Source organism: Daucus carota, chromosome 4, assembly GCF_001625215.2.
Source record: "Daucus carota subsp. sativus chromosome 4, DH1 v3.0, whole genome shotgun sequence".
In the NCBI taxonomy this organism is placed as follows: domain Eukaryota; kingdom Viridiplantae; phylum Streptophyta; class Magnoliopsida; order Apiales; family Apiaceae; genus Daucus; species Daucus carota.
Window position 1 is genome coordinate 41268437 of NC_030384.2, and position 15042 is coordinate 41283478.

The 15042-nt window shown below is 34.5% G+C and overlaps 1 protein-coding gene across 3 annotated transcripts; it reads right to left on the reverse strand.

Annotated features, from left to right (window-relative positions):
• Nucleotides 1–275: 275 nt before the first annotated feature.
• Nucleotides 276–14175, reverse strand: LOC108218961 (phosphatidylinositol 4-phosphate 5-kinase 7). Of its 3 annotated transcripts, none has more exons than XR_001806526.2 (12): nucleotides 13941–14175; nucleotides 12943–13105; nucleotides 11751–12830; nucleotides 11449–11616; nucleotides 8074–8239; nucleotides 5856–5966; nucleotides 5572–5759; nucleotides 3984–4138; nucleotides 1889–2057; nucleotides 710–1016; nucleotides 559–630; nucleotides 276–477 (listed from the first exon to the last, which is right to left on the reverse strand). XR_001806526.2 is itself a non-coding variant. In XM_017392155.2 (11 exons), the coding sequence occupies exons 2-11, from the start codon at nucleotides 12957–12959 to the stop codon at nucleotides 625–627; spliced, it is 2367 nt and encodes a 788-aa protein (XP_017247644.1). In that variant the 5' UTR covers nucleotides 12960–13105; nucleotides 13941–14175; the 3' UTR covers nucleotides 502–624. The 3 variants fall into 3 exon arrangements, 1 of the variants encoding a protein (XP_017247644.1); XR_001806525.2 differs by having other exon boundaries at nucleotides 276–482; XM_017392155.2 differs by lacking the exon at nucleotides 276–477 and having other exon boundaries at nucleotides 502–630.
• Between the last annotated feature and the right edge of the window lie 867 nt (nucleotides 14176–15042).

Below are 15042 nucleotides of genomic sequence, written 5' to 3' on the forward strand. Positions count from 1 at the left end.
TTAACGCACAATTTATCCAAAACTCGACTTTAATTAGTTCCTTTGATTTGTCTTTAAGATTCATTATGTTTTTCATTAGAAACAGCACAAAGTTTTAGTGCTAAATATGAATTTATAAAGAATATATATCGGTGCATATTTTGTATGCCCGCACGCCAAATTAACATATTACTCCTTCCCTGTTCGTTGTCATATTTGGTTTTGTGCTGGTTAAATTGACCAAAATTTAACTGAAATTTGTTGATATTTTATCAATTGATAAAATAGAAAAGATGTTATCGGAAATAAATTTTAATCTACTTAATTGTCAGTTTTTTAAAATAATGAAAGATAGTAACTTATAATCTTTGGTAATGTGACAACTAAAAAGGACCGAGGAAGGACTGAGGGAGTACCAAATCTATGCATTTCTGCACTGCACATCCATGTTCTTCTCTTAGGCACAAATAGAGCAATTTGCACCAAAACAGCATCCAACTGCTCTACACTACGCACGCACTATTAGCAAACTAAATATATGATTTCATATTGATGTGATATAATCTACATTGCTGTTACCTTTTTACTATACAGTTGCTAAAAGACTCCAAAGAAAGAAACAAAAGTAACTGTACCTCTAGTAATTTAAACCTGCGATAAGTAAAGCACTAATCAGAAGATGAAATAAACATAAACACAAAAGGCAAAATCAAAGGCAGAAGCAGCAGACCTCTTCATTTTCAACAATAACCACCTCTTCATTTTCAACAAGAATGACGCTCTCCAAAAAGTTTATTAATCGTCTTGAATAAAATTTGGGCTCAACAACGGAAATTGATGTTGAGTCGAACTGAATTGACTTGTATGCATGCTCAGCTTTTTTCTTTATGTTATATTCCTGCAATATATCAATAATACCAAGAAAGAGGATAACGTCATAAACTTCAAATAGTTCGACTTCAGCTGAATCAATGTTATCTCGCAGGAGCTTGCAACTTGCCCGAGCTGGCATGTTTACGCCTAGTTGCACCCGTAACCTATAGATATTGAAGCACATACTATCAGAACATGATATGCAGCAATTCATCCATAATATTTGTTCACCACCACTTTATTAACTCAAAAAATACATCCATGATATCCAACCAAATACCAATCATCAGTTACTAGTGTGTAGGAAAACCAACAACTGTTAGATGACTAATTCCCTGAACCTTGAGGAGAAGGGGAATAGATGAATTATATATCATTGAAGACTCCCCTTACTTAATGCCCTTAATAGGAAAAGAGTGGATCACCATAGAAACCCAAAAGGGGCAAGAACTCATAACTAGAAAAACCATATTTAGAGTATAATGGGGGCATCAAGGTTTAAACAAAAATTCCCAACTAAATTAAGGGCTCTTGCAATAACCAGCCCTCCCCAGTATCTCCCCAAACCTGAACGTGTTGGAGAGGTCGCGATATAATTTATAAACCATATTATAATTAACATTCACAGTATATATTATGTGGACATCGGGAAAAGCGCAATGGTCTAAAATAATCTCACGTCAGTAGATTAACAAAGACTTGATTGATGAACCAGAAGACTTCCGAATGAATGAAAGAATAGAGAATGAATACCACTCACAAAAATGCCAATTTAAATATCTCTTGTTTTGAAAAAACTCTTCTAATACATGATACTTTGTTTCAACAAAATAATTACATATGTGTACATTAGTAAACTAATGCTTCTATAGTAAATGTTTTGTAATTTAGGCAAGTAGCATATAGCTGCTGTTGAGTTGCAGAGGTGCATTATATCACCTAGTAATTTACTAGCTTGTCTACACAACTACCAGTGCACTTTGTCCAAGTTTTGTTACAATACTTCTTTAACAGGATGGAAGCTATGAGAAGGTACCTTCCAGTATCAGGCAGAAGAAGATCTACTTCTCTATCACCCAAAGAAAATGCCCTCAGAGTATTTCCTCTTATGTGAGAACCTGGTGTTGTATTGACTATGTTGGGTTCATGTGTCACCAGCAGAAGACCTTTAGGAGGAACATATAGATCACCTGGTGAGGCTTTTCCTTAAAGAAAGCACATACACGCGACATGGTCAGACTGATGATGAAATAATTAAATGCCAGAAAGTGTATTCAGAAGAAAAGAGGGGGAAAAACATTTGGGATCTCCTATGAAGAAAATATCAGATACTTTTTTGAAGCATTTGAATAATTTATGTTGCTAACCACCATACACCATAATACATGCACGAACTTTAGCGGAGGAAAAGATAAATAGGCCACAATCAACTCGTAAACATTTCCCAAGTTCAACGTATAGCATAATCAGTTAAAACAGCTATATAATATCACCTACAAAAGCAAATTTAAAGTAATTCAGATGCTTTACATGAAAATCTAGGTCTCCTGCCATCCACAATCCTTCCTAAAACAAGTGGTAATATTATTTACCAGTTAGCCCATTGTCAACTTACCTATATACGAAATATGCTTCCTCATTTGCATTTTTGAGTCCTTAATAGGTAGTAACTTGGTACTCAAAGCTTAACCAAAAAAATGAATAAATCTTCAGAAGCCCACATTTGTAAGCTTGGATACTTAAAGCTAAATGTACTATTTATTCACAACCACCGTTGAAAGATTTCAAGGGTGAATGTAAAATATTTATCAATAAATAACTCTTCAAATTTCTGAGATTCTAGGAGAAGCAACTAAATGAATCACAAATCTTTGGTACTCCACTCCTCTTCACTCAAAACCCTAGACCTCTAAGAGCATCTTCAATGCAACACTAAAACACTAATATAGTGTAAGTTGCACTCTATTTGGTGTAAAACCAACTCCAATGCAACACTGTAGCAGTGCGAAATTTATATTGAATGTATATTTTTTACCTAATTTGGTGTCAAATATTTTTATTTGGCGTAAATTTTAGACTAAATTTGGTGTCTTTCAAAATTCCTAGTATACCCTCGTGTTTATCAAGACAACAAATTTATTCCTTCTATAAGCTATAATATATCATCACAAAACAAATTACTTGCACAAAAGTTAAAATAAAATGTCTCCTTAAAGACAAAAGATTCCCCTTTAGTGTAATATATAGTGTAATAGGTTGGAGTTGATTTCGTGGATAGTTTAATTTTTAAAACTTTTCACACTATTTTGTTACAAAAAAAATTCTATGCGAACAGGATTCTCGCTGAAGCAAAAAAGTCCTACACTATGCTATCCCCAAATTTATTTTGTTGATAATGTTCATCATCGATTTGTATATGATTAGAAAAAAAGACAAAACAACCATCACTTTGAGTGATACAGCTTGCACCAGTAGCATGCTAGTTTCAGACAATTTCTAATTTACTAATTTTTTAAAAACCATACATTACAATAATACATACCCAATTCAAAAATCTTTTAGAGTGTGCCTTCGCAATCTTTTACCTAGTCAAAAGTTATATGTAGACCATTTGTATGTTAGCCCCGTTAGGCCACTGCAATATGTAGTGCAGAACAATGTATTTCTGACTTGTCTAATATTACGCAAAATTGCAGAACAATAAACTGAAAAAATGCAGAACAACGAAAAACAAGTTCATCCCGGTCATTGAAAAAATTCGTAAAAGGAATCGAAGGTCTCAAAGAACAGATTATAAGTGGATGTAGGTGTAACACATACAGTTTATATAAATACAAATCTTACTATTGTAGTGCATAGTGCGAGACAATGCATTTAAGAAGTATGTGGTCTAACTTTAAATTCTAATTCTAAAGGGTCTAATAATTTAGTAATCTACAGTTAACACAAATCTCTATCCCTACAGTAGTATCTCTCATAATTTAATCAGGATACTGTCACTTGCTACACAGAAACTTTGGGTCAGATTTAAGCCATGCATGGAACAGACTTACAAATCACGCAATTATCAAATTGGCACTCAAACTACCAATAATGTAAGAACTAACCACAAGTTCAAGTTAAAAATTTACCGCTACCAGCAGAAGTATTCTCAGGCCCTTGTAACAAGTCTTGTGATTCTTGGAGGGGTTTCAAATGCTTAGGAGCTCGAAAATGTAGTCCCAGCAGAAGACTGTAATCAATTATCTGTTGAGACTCTAGGAACATGCAATCAAGATAGATTTGTCTGCAAAAGAGCAAGGAAAAAAATTTACCCCTTGGTAATAGATGAAATGGTCTTTCTAATGTGTGCCCAAGGGCACACAATAAGCACCAACTCCCATGAATATGGCTTATTTTTATTGGTAAAACTAAAAGCAAATCCAAGCAAGAAAGATGTGATAAGAAAGGTAGCAAAATATCCACCAATGTATAACCAAATCCATATTATATCTGCATCATCCTCATATGTAGTTTCTATACCTTCTCAAAGGCCTATTGTTGATCCACCATCTATCCCTGCCCCTCCCCCCGGCCCGAGAGACTGTAAAGAAGGTATATCGGCTCAACACTCGGACATATTAAAAGAAGTCATGAGCTCCAGAAAGGAGAGGAACTCAAACAAAGATACCTGTGAATGGTACTGCTACTTTAAAGCCTAGGGCTAATAGCAAGACAGAGAGATTCTTGGTGTGGAGAGATGTCCTGTACTCTATTTTTATCCTAATAGCCAGCCCCATCCACTTTCAGATTCTAGTTACCATCAGATTGAATAAAAGGGATGACCAGCAGAATATAAATCAAAAAAATCAATCAAACTAAAAAAACTTAATGTATCCTGATTGCAGAGGAGAGGTTAATATGTAAGCTTAGCTTACCTCTACAAGGTAAAAGTACAAAGACTATTACCGCAGAAAACCTTGGCTCAAAACACAGGACATAAATAAACTCAATTGCAAGAGCATTAATAAATGATGAGATAATAAATATCAATCAGAGAATGATATGCCCTAGATAATATGATAATAATATTACTCTTAAGGCCTAAAACACTGAAAAACAAACAAACAAACACAGCATAAAAAAGAATTACTGTTACACCGAAACAAATCTAACAAAGAAACTATAAGCCTGAAAACACCCTAAACCAACAAAACTCCTTGTACCCCGACACAAAGTCTTAACCCTACTAGAAAATCAACTACAAATTAATACTAAACAGTATTTACAATGTAAAATCTTACTATTAGTGATATTACATGCACTTTCCATTTAAGTTGCGAATTGAAAGTGATCTGCAAAATGTCAGGTGAAATCGGTGCTTCTCAGGTTGTTTTATTATTAACTTACTAAGGTACTACAAGTAAGTGCTAGGAATTGTGTTTCATTATATATTAACATGTAACGAAAGTTCAATTCTAAATGTGGCAGTTCAACTGAAAGTTCGAGTAATTTATGCGAATATTGGAAATACATGTACCAGTGTGGGAACAGGTTAACAACTAGAATGAGCACCGTATTTTCAGACCATACACTGCATGTGCGTGTGTCTCCATATTTTGAAACCGATAACTACATTTAATTATTACACAGTATCAGATAGATACTAGCATATAGTGTATATTCTAGTCCACTACCTGTTTGTATGTGTTGGAAGGCAAATCAGAAACAAATACTTACTTGAAAAGTGACTCACGCAACAATCTGTCCATGTAGAACTCATATTGTAGATCCCGGTCCTTTAATGTGGTATTTGCAGCTATGTGATCTTTATTTGTGACTCTTCCTTGACATGAACCCTTCAAATCATAACGATGATGAATTCGCAACTCAGTTCGCAACATGTTCCCCATGACAACAAAGCGTACCTTGTAAAAATGTATAAGATCAAATAAGGAATGATAAATCACAAGGCTTACTCACAAACAAAAAAAGACAGAGAGATAGTCCAAGTCAGCAGATACCTTCTTCCCACATTTCCATTTTATCCTGTGTACTCCAAAAAACTTAGTTATAAGGGTGTTGTCATGCTCTTTTACATAATCATAGTAATTCGGAAGCATCTTTAGCAAAACCTAAGAAAAAGTGACAGAAGAGGGGGAAAAATGAGATACCTAAACTTTCAAGAAAATATATATAGTAAAGACCATGTGTAGTATTTTTGGATTAGTCCCAGGTCAGATACAATATGGCATCCAAATTGGCGTATTGTTAAAAGAAACGTTAATAAAATCTTCTTGCCAACAACGTTTGTCTTTAAAACTATTTTATCAGGAAAACAAAGCAACTAGGATGCCAATAGAACAAACACCAATATTACTGGGAACCTATGGATGTGTTACATTTGTACCCAAGCCTTTAGACATAATATAATGTTGCTATTGCATACTATTAATACTTAAAGATCAAAGAAGTAATCATAGAGTGTATTGGAGTCTCATATATGATAATTATCATTAATAATTCATGACTAGGTCGAAGGGGATATTCCCATTCTATTTGGGCCACTTGGGGAAGTCTTTTAATTCTTCAACAGAAGCGTTACTAAAGATCACATATCCCACAGATCTATTGAATGAGGAGTGTTACTTAAATCTCTAACTAAAAAGTAACCACATTACAAAGAGCATGCAAATATACAACAAAATACACCAATGGACTGAAATAAGCAGTGACAATGCTACGGCGGTATCAACTCTCTTCAGTGGGAGGTTTAGGCATTCAAGTTCCTGTACGACAAAAAGGTTGTGTACCTATAGGGGAAGGGCCCCTCTTAAAAGCTCCACTGACTATTCAGTAATCAGTATATATATATACACCAATGCTCCATTTAATCTGAAGGTATGCACTGAAAATTTGAGCGAAATTAAAGGGTGGGGCAATGATGTGAGAGGGAAGAGAGGAGAAATATAATAAAAGAGTACACATTAAGCTCTAGTTCAAAATTTGTACGAATGAATCGAAGAATGAAAAGAACAACTATTTTTTAAAAAAATTTAGCAGAAACTACATTTTAGTCCTTCCAAATTTTATTTCTTCTTACCAACCGTGATGCAAGAATCACAAGGATTTCATGTCACGGCATCAATAACCTCACCGATATCATCCAAAAAAAGTTACTCTGAGTGACCCTTGCTCTAATATTCAAGATAACTCTAATCTTCAAGTCAACCATGCCAATGCACATGAAACACAGGATTATTACATTTATTGATTCAACTATAAAAGAAATTGCGTGTAAAACCACTTATATTATGCAAGAATCTAGTCTAACACAGCACCTCACAAGATCCTGAGGCCAACTTCGGAAGATGGACTTACAGTTGTAATCGGCAGCCGACTTCTAAGAAGTAGCATGAAAAAGATATATTTCAAGAAAGTTAAAACCTTGACTATTCAGTACTTTGTGGTTTATCAGATGTTTTCAAGGAACCACTGGTATAAACATTATTAAACCTGAGTAGGGGGTACGTGACTAAAGGATTATAGATTTAAGTAATCTAAGCTAGTAAGTTTACGAAAACAAGACTGAGAGCAAGTACTTAGCTAGGAAGCATGAGTGCGGGTGCGTGATACGGAGATACAGGAATTTGGTAAAATCAAAAATATGGGGATACGGGTGCAGGGGATACGGCAAATATTAAAAATATTATATATGTGTGTGTGTGCGCGTATTACACACACTCACCAATTATACACGTATACCTGAGTGCAGAGATCTACAAATTATATAAACACACGAGCATATTTATATACAACTCATATACACACAGATATATATTATTTTGTTTATATTGACTAATTAACCTTTTTTAATTGTGTAAATTAAAGGTTTTTTTCAAAAAAAGTTGCTGGAAATTACGAAAATTGCCATTCTGACATATCCCCACACCCCCATTTACGCATTCCTGTCTCTGACGTCACTAATACACCACGTGGTGTATCCCGCCGCACCCCGCACTGCGAAGTATCCCATACGCAGTTCTTCACCCAGGTGAAGTATCCCTGCTTTCTAGATACTAACATTGGAAAAGGTTACAGCCTATAACTCGGTAGAATGGTCTTATACCTTTGATTTATATTGAACTAGTGTAGGAATCAGATTTTGCATACAGGGCGACAACTATGAGTAAACATAAAATATGCTATTCAATTCTAATGTATATTTACTTAAGTTCGAACCTCTAGTTCAGATCTCTTTAATGTTTTGATGACAAATTTATCATCATGAGAAACATAGAAGATGCTGCCACTTTTTCCAGAAGAAGAGTGTTCTCTCAGACCATTATCGCCACAAATAGATATCATGTACTCAGCAGCATCTAGCTTGAACATATCCCTCAAATTCCTGCCAAATTGCAAATTTATATAGCATTATAAAACATAAAAGGGTAAGAAAAATAAATATAAATGAGGGATCTTGCAATTGCTGCGAGCCTGCAACCATCCACCAAAGAAGGTAAGCGGCACCTTTATGGGGAATCTTTTAAAACTTGGAACTTACCGTGAATGCCTAGACAATTTTTCTGATCTATGAAGAGAAGTACATAACTCAAGACTAATTGACTGCCTCTACCATATGTAGCTTCTATGCTTGAGTTTTGTTATTGACCGTTTATTATACGATGACCTCTTGCACATTATATTGACATCAACATTAAATAATGTAATTAATCATATCCTGTACATATAACAAAGCAAAATTGATACACTGGCTGCAAAATGATGCCTACTTTTTCATCTTAATAAGATTAAGCAACAAGTACTCATTTGCCTTGATTGAGGATGTAGTCTCCTGACTGTATTTTGTCAAGAACAGTGTTTTCTCTGCATGTCCAATGTCTTCAAGAAATTATTAACAATTTTGTACATTGCTTGATTCTTATTAAATTCGTTTCAATTGATTGAATGACTGAGTAATTGCACAGGTGTAGAAAAAGGTAGAATCGATATTTTATATTCCCAGCCCTGTGTACATATTTTTAACATCGAAATGGCTACTTCTTAGCAAATGTAGCACATATTGCATCCTCTTGACTGTTTTCCCTGGAAATGAACAGATAACGTTTAAACACGCAGGGAATCTTGGTCTGAACAAGTAATAATATTGCTACATTCTCCCAAACAGTCAATCAGCTATAAAATTCTATTTAAATTTCGACAAACCATTTTTTTCAGATGGGATTAATTCTGAGAAGTTGGAGTACTAGAATAACTGATTGAACCCCATGATGGTACACGGAATCGCATGTGGTGAATCCCGGGTCACATCCAATTAGCACCAATCCCTGCTAGCGATAGGGAGAATAAGAGAAGAATTTTGTCACAGTTGGAGGCCTATGCAAGATTTCTTAGAGGCAGAAAAAAGAGAAGAAGATTCTAGCAAAATCCTTCAAACACTCACAGCAGCAACGACTGTCACATTGGTGAATGTACCACGTTATAGAAGATCAGCTCCAAGTGATTCCCTAATCTCTCATATGAAATACTCCTAATCTTGGTAACTAGGGTGCCATTCAAGCTAAGACCACAGTGAAGATCATATCCAGCTCCAATATGGCCATCTTCATTCCAATATTTCAGTTATTGGCAGGAACGGTTCTGAATTAAGGCAAAATGCGAGGCAAAGCGCCATGGTGTTCTATTGATTGACCAGAAGGCGAAAGGCAAGACATTGCCTTATCAAGGATAAGCGTTCAGTCTTCCATACATATTATTTAAGAACACATGTAGAAATATTTCTACCACAATTTAAATTAATGCGGCAGCAATATGACAGTACAAAACTTTTGATTAGGTTTTCACAGAATTATAAGTATTATCATATTAATTTGAAAATGTATTGATACATATATACTATAAAAAACTCACATTTTAAGACTAAATTTAGTTAAATAATTTTAAAATTAAGTTTAATAATTAATTTTATGATTAAGTTTCTAATTTTGGCCTCTATTATTTTGTTTAATCCCTAGTAAATTTAGACTTGTTTATACGGCTAGGGAAGTGTTTTAGTCTAAGTTGTGTCAATTTTATGTGTTCACCATTCAATCTTTTATTGTGGGCGAGGGAAAAAGGTGACCACCTTGTTGCCATGGCATCATTTGGTTCAGTCAAGGTGACAAATATCACCTCTCTATTAATTGATCAATTAAGCCCGCCTATGTAAACAGTGTTCTTAATGATGTGTGCGACAGAGAACTAGCATCCAAAACAGAGTAAGAGTTCAATGGAAAAAGAGAAGCGATTTTAGTTTCACATACATAATTGAACGTATACTCGTGAGTCGTGACACATTCTTTTGTAATTAAGGCCTTCAAAATTTCCAACACAAGAGTCTTTAGGGGATACGAGGTGTTAAATAGTTGTATATCTGGCCATTTAGTTTTCAAAAAATTATAAATAGTCATTTATGAGTTCATCTGATAAAAACTTCATGATGCAAGATGTCAGTTACTCTAGAAACACTACTCTCAAATTTTGTCACTTTTAAGAGTTTACTCTCTGCAGTCCACTTGCAAAGCACAATTTGAAGCATATAAATATATCTTCTGGGATAAATGTAGTTAATTATTTCTAAAAAAAAGTTACTAAAAGGTCTATGCATGTTCAGCCCCCCCCCCCCCCCCCCCCCCCCAATTATATGTAAAAGGTAAAAAGCTCAATCCTGACCCTGCCAATCTGCGTACAGAAGGTAAAACTTGTAAAAGATGTTAAATATAAATTGAAGTTAACTTGCAGAACTTCTAGTTACTGACTCATTCTTTTACTTCCTACTACAATGCAGTGGCAATTATATCACGATAAACATTATAGGAAAAAAGTGTATTTTATTTCATTGTGTTGTTAAGAGCAAAAAAAAGTAACAGCGCCAACAATATAGGAAGCTAGTATGGAATTTAAAAAAAGGTATTGATACATTAGCCCTTTAATTTTGTCCAGATGATCACACAAACCCTTGAACAAAAATTCTGTACTTTTTTGTTCCCCTTTGTACATCTCAACCCTTGTTTTCAGTTTTTTCCAATTTGCCCTCTCTGAGTCGTGAATTTCAGTTTTGACTTTGACTGGAAACTCAAGAAAAGATTCAGTTCTAATGTTTTACAGTCGCTTCACACAATTGTCAATCGGAAACAATTCGTCAACCATTTTGACCATAATGAGTATAAATTTAAGTGAAATTAGTAAATCCAACAAGGATGTAATGGGTATAAATTAATAAAAAGGGTCGGTTGGTACATAAATAGAAACATAAAGGGTCGAATGAACAAGCATGACCGGTAGGGTGGTGCTTATTTTTATTTTAAGGGGTCATGTGTCCATATGAACATACTTGAAGTGCTAGAGTGTTAATAACCTGAAAAAATGATAGCTTTCCTTCTGTTGCTGATGATAGAGGGGTTTTAATAAGTTATTTACTTTTAATATAGGGACTCCACTCAATTGTAACTTCTCACTTCAGGCAAATATAAATTGAAAGTTGAAAGAAATTAGTGAAAGAACAAATACAGAAAATATATTAATGATAGACATATGCATGAATTATAATCATGGTACCTGAATACCATAGGACAGTAATCCATCCAATAGAAGTCAGAAGATTTATGTGGCGGAGTAAATTGAGAACCCTTTCTAGGGAAGTACATTTTTATCCTAGCACTTTCTCCAAAATCAGATACTCGGACTTCACGCAGAGGGACTGGTGTAATCTTTCCCACTGTATACCTGTTCAAATGAATAAGAAACGATCTGTCATATTATAACAAAAGAGGATAAAAAATATCTGAGTTCACAAAAGGAAGAGTAGCACTAACAGTAATAGCAGGAACACTAAGAAACTAAAACTTTAATTAGTTTACCGGATGCCAAGTTGCAAGTTGAGCATCAAGAAGTAGCTTCGATTGCCTTTAGATATATTCAGACATGACTTCTTTGTTGCTTCCTTTCCTTTACACCGCTTTCTACTTTTTCCAGAGGGTCCTGCTTTATTCATTATCCTTTCTTTGATCAGAATTCCTTGCATATATTCTCTTTCATAAGCTACAACATCATTGTCCTGCGTACATTTACGACCTTCACCAGATGAGTGAGATAGCATGCAGGACATATCACAAGTTGCAAAATCTATAGTAGTATTGTTAAGACTCCAGTCTTCATCCAAAGATATACTCTTACTGGATATACGACCAGAACCTCTGACATATTTAGTGAAGGAGATCCTCTCGGATAAACTACGCTTAAAACTAGGTTTAATAACTTTGCTCTCCTCTAGACCCACTGACAAACTACGAGACAAAACCCCCTCCCTATCAACCTTATGTATGTTAAAGCTACACCAATTCTTTATATCTGGACTCTTGCTCCCAGTAGGATAGTATGTTCCGCGTCCATCCTTAAGGCCTTTGGTCCATGTCCCAAAATAATAACTTCCATCAGCAAACCTGTAATATCCTGACCCATGCCTTAAACCATTCAGCCAGAAACCATCAAAAAGATCACCATCCGACCATTTAATAACACCTCTACCACAAATTTTCCCAGATTTCCATGATCCAATGTACATGTTACCGTTAGACCAAACATAACTACCACTGCCTTCATGCACTCCCTCTTTCCATAAACCTTCATAGTAATCTAAATTCTGATATTGTTTCTTTCCAAATCCATACTGAATGTTCAACCTCCACGAACCTCTATATACAGATCCGTTTGGATTAGTGAGGGTACCAAAACCATGAAGGTAACCACCTGAAAACTCACCCACATAAGCTGCTCCCGAATTCCACGAAATCTTTCCTTTCCCAGTCATTTTTCCTTCTTCCCAATCCCCCTCATAAACTGTTCCATCAAACCAAGTATATTTACCACTGCCATGTGGCAGCACACCTTTAAAATTACCTAAATAGACATCACCATTTCTAAAGATGTACTCGCTAGTCCTGAAAGATTTATAACATATTAATGGATTAAATTATAATTAGGATAAACTTTGATTCTTTAATCAGGAGAAGTTCTCCCAGACTCTACTTTGATGCAATAGAGCAGATCTACCTTTCACTTGTACTCATGGTTATTAAATGACATATGAACTACCAGACTCGAATGCCTTTTAATGTCCTCGTTTCAGAAAGCTGGCACTTGTTAATCTAAATGGTACTTCGCCAAGTAATATTAATACCACAAGGTAGAAAGCTCATTCATCCAGCGTCACAATCTGAACAATCAACAATCATCATTTTAGAATTTAATATATTTCATTTCATCAAAGAATGAAGTTCAAAAAACCTCTGCATTTACTAATCTGCAAAACTAATAACGTTAAACTTGTACAAACAAACAATGATGTGTTATGATATGAATCATCTGAACTAAAGGCATCAAACTTGTACAGACTAACAATGTTATAAATCATTTGATTGCTATGCACATGTTAAAACCAGTAGCCCGTGTATGACGTTATTACTGTTAATTACACTAATAGCAAATTACATTGTAATACTAAGTTTCCAGAAACAATGGCCTAGATACAGCATTAGCAACCTTATTTTCAAGAACTCAAATATAACAGCACAAAAGTGGCTCCTAAGTAAGGAAATCAGTATTACAGAATAGCCTCGAATCCCCAATATGTGAAATTATCGTTCTACTCAAAAAATCACCAAGCTGAAGCATAAATGTCCAAATATTATACATCAAATCTCAGAAATATTTCACACATTTTAAGCTGAAATTAACAGTGCTAGTAATCACTTCCCTAAGCATCAACATTCCAAAATTCCAGTCAGTTCAACACAAGCAAGCACAAGAAGACAAAAAATTAGGGCAAATCAATCACAATGTGAAACAAATGAATGAATCTAGTTAACAGGATACAAATATCAATCCACATAACTGCAGTGCAGTGTATCACATAAAAGATCGAACATAATTTTATCGAGTACGATCAATTACAAGAAATTTAAAGACTAAATAACGACCTTTGGCAACGAGGAATATCCGCTGAAAATCGAAAAAAACAAGATAAATATAGACAGAGATAAGGAACATACACATGAAGGAGTTAAAATTGGAAAGTGAAGAGAAGTGACGATGGCAGTGGAACAGTAATTGATTGAGTGGTATTAGGTTGTAGGAGACAGAGAGTGAATAGACTTGATGTTGAAGTAATCTAGGATTTGTGTTACGGCACGGCAAGCACCTGAAGAGAAAGGAAACCCCAGAGCATCGTTTTCTTCCTTGTCTTTTCACTTTATATCTTTTTCCAGGAACAGACAGCTGCCCGTCGTGGCTCCCACCTTTGGGTGGTTGTCTTGTTGATCATTTCGATGTAGATTCATCTTGCTAATTTTATTTTTCAGGGTTTATTTTTGAAGAAAAATATATTAAATTTTACGATATTTTTTAAAAGTACTCCCTCCGTCCTACCTAATACTATGTACTGGTGGACGGGGACATAAAAGTATAGTTTTGCAACTTATTGTCAAGATTTTATTTTTCCGTATAAAAGTATAACGTTTATATTTTTATAATAAAAGGAATTTTAAACGAACTATATTTTATAAGACTCTTAAAATGTGTGTCGAGTAGTGAAAATGAAACGTGTACAATTGAATGGGATGGAGGGAGTAGGTTTTATCATTTTGTCATAATAATGAATATGAAACATCTCTTTAACATTTATTAAAAATACATATTTTTTAATAATAAACTTTTAGTAAGTTCTTAATTACCCTAGACAGGCCCATTGACCAGATTTTTTTTGGACCAGGATTCTTCGAGACCGTGATCCTTATTTTTTTTCCCTTTTATATCTTGTGTGTTTTAAATAATAAAAAGGATTGACTGATAAAATGATATCTAATTGATAAATATAATAATTGAAGATAATGGAAGATGATGTGTCATAAACAGTAGTGTCTTGTAAAATAAAATTGTCTCAAAAATCAATACGAGGGAATGTTGTTTCTCATTATCATAATTTGGAACATTAATGTTTTAAACATCATCATCTGAAATAATGGCTCGAATATCACTTATACACTATATCGTGTAGCGTTTTTAATATTAATCGAAAACGCACTTCGTGCGGGGTCTCTTAGGTTTATAAGATAAACGCTAATTTGTTTAGCGTTTTGCTGAAGTTAAAAACTT

Excerpts from the sequence above, each read along its gene's own strand:
- LOC108218961 (XM_017392155.2), bottom strand. Across the intron at positions 11,617-11,750 it reads AACTTGCAACTTGGCATCCG|GTATACAGTGGGAAAGATTA; the intron begins GTAAACTAATTA and ends TCATTTGAACAG. Across the intron at positions 8,240-11,448 it reads TACTGTCCTATGGTATTCAG|GAATTTGAGGGATATGTTCA; the intron begins GTACCATGATTA and ends GCAATTTGGCAG.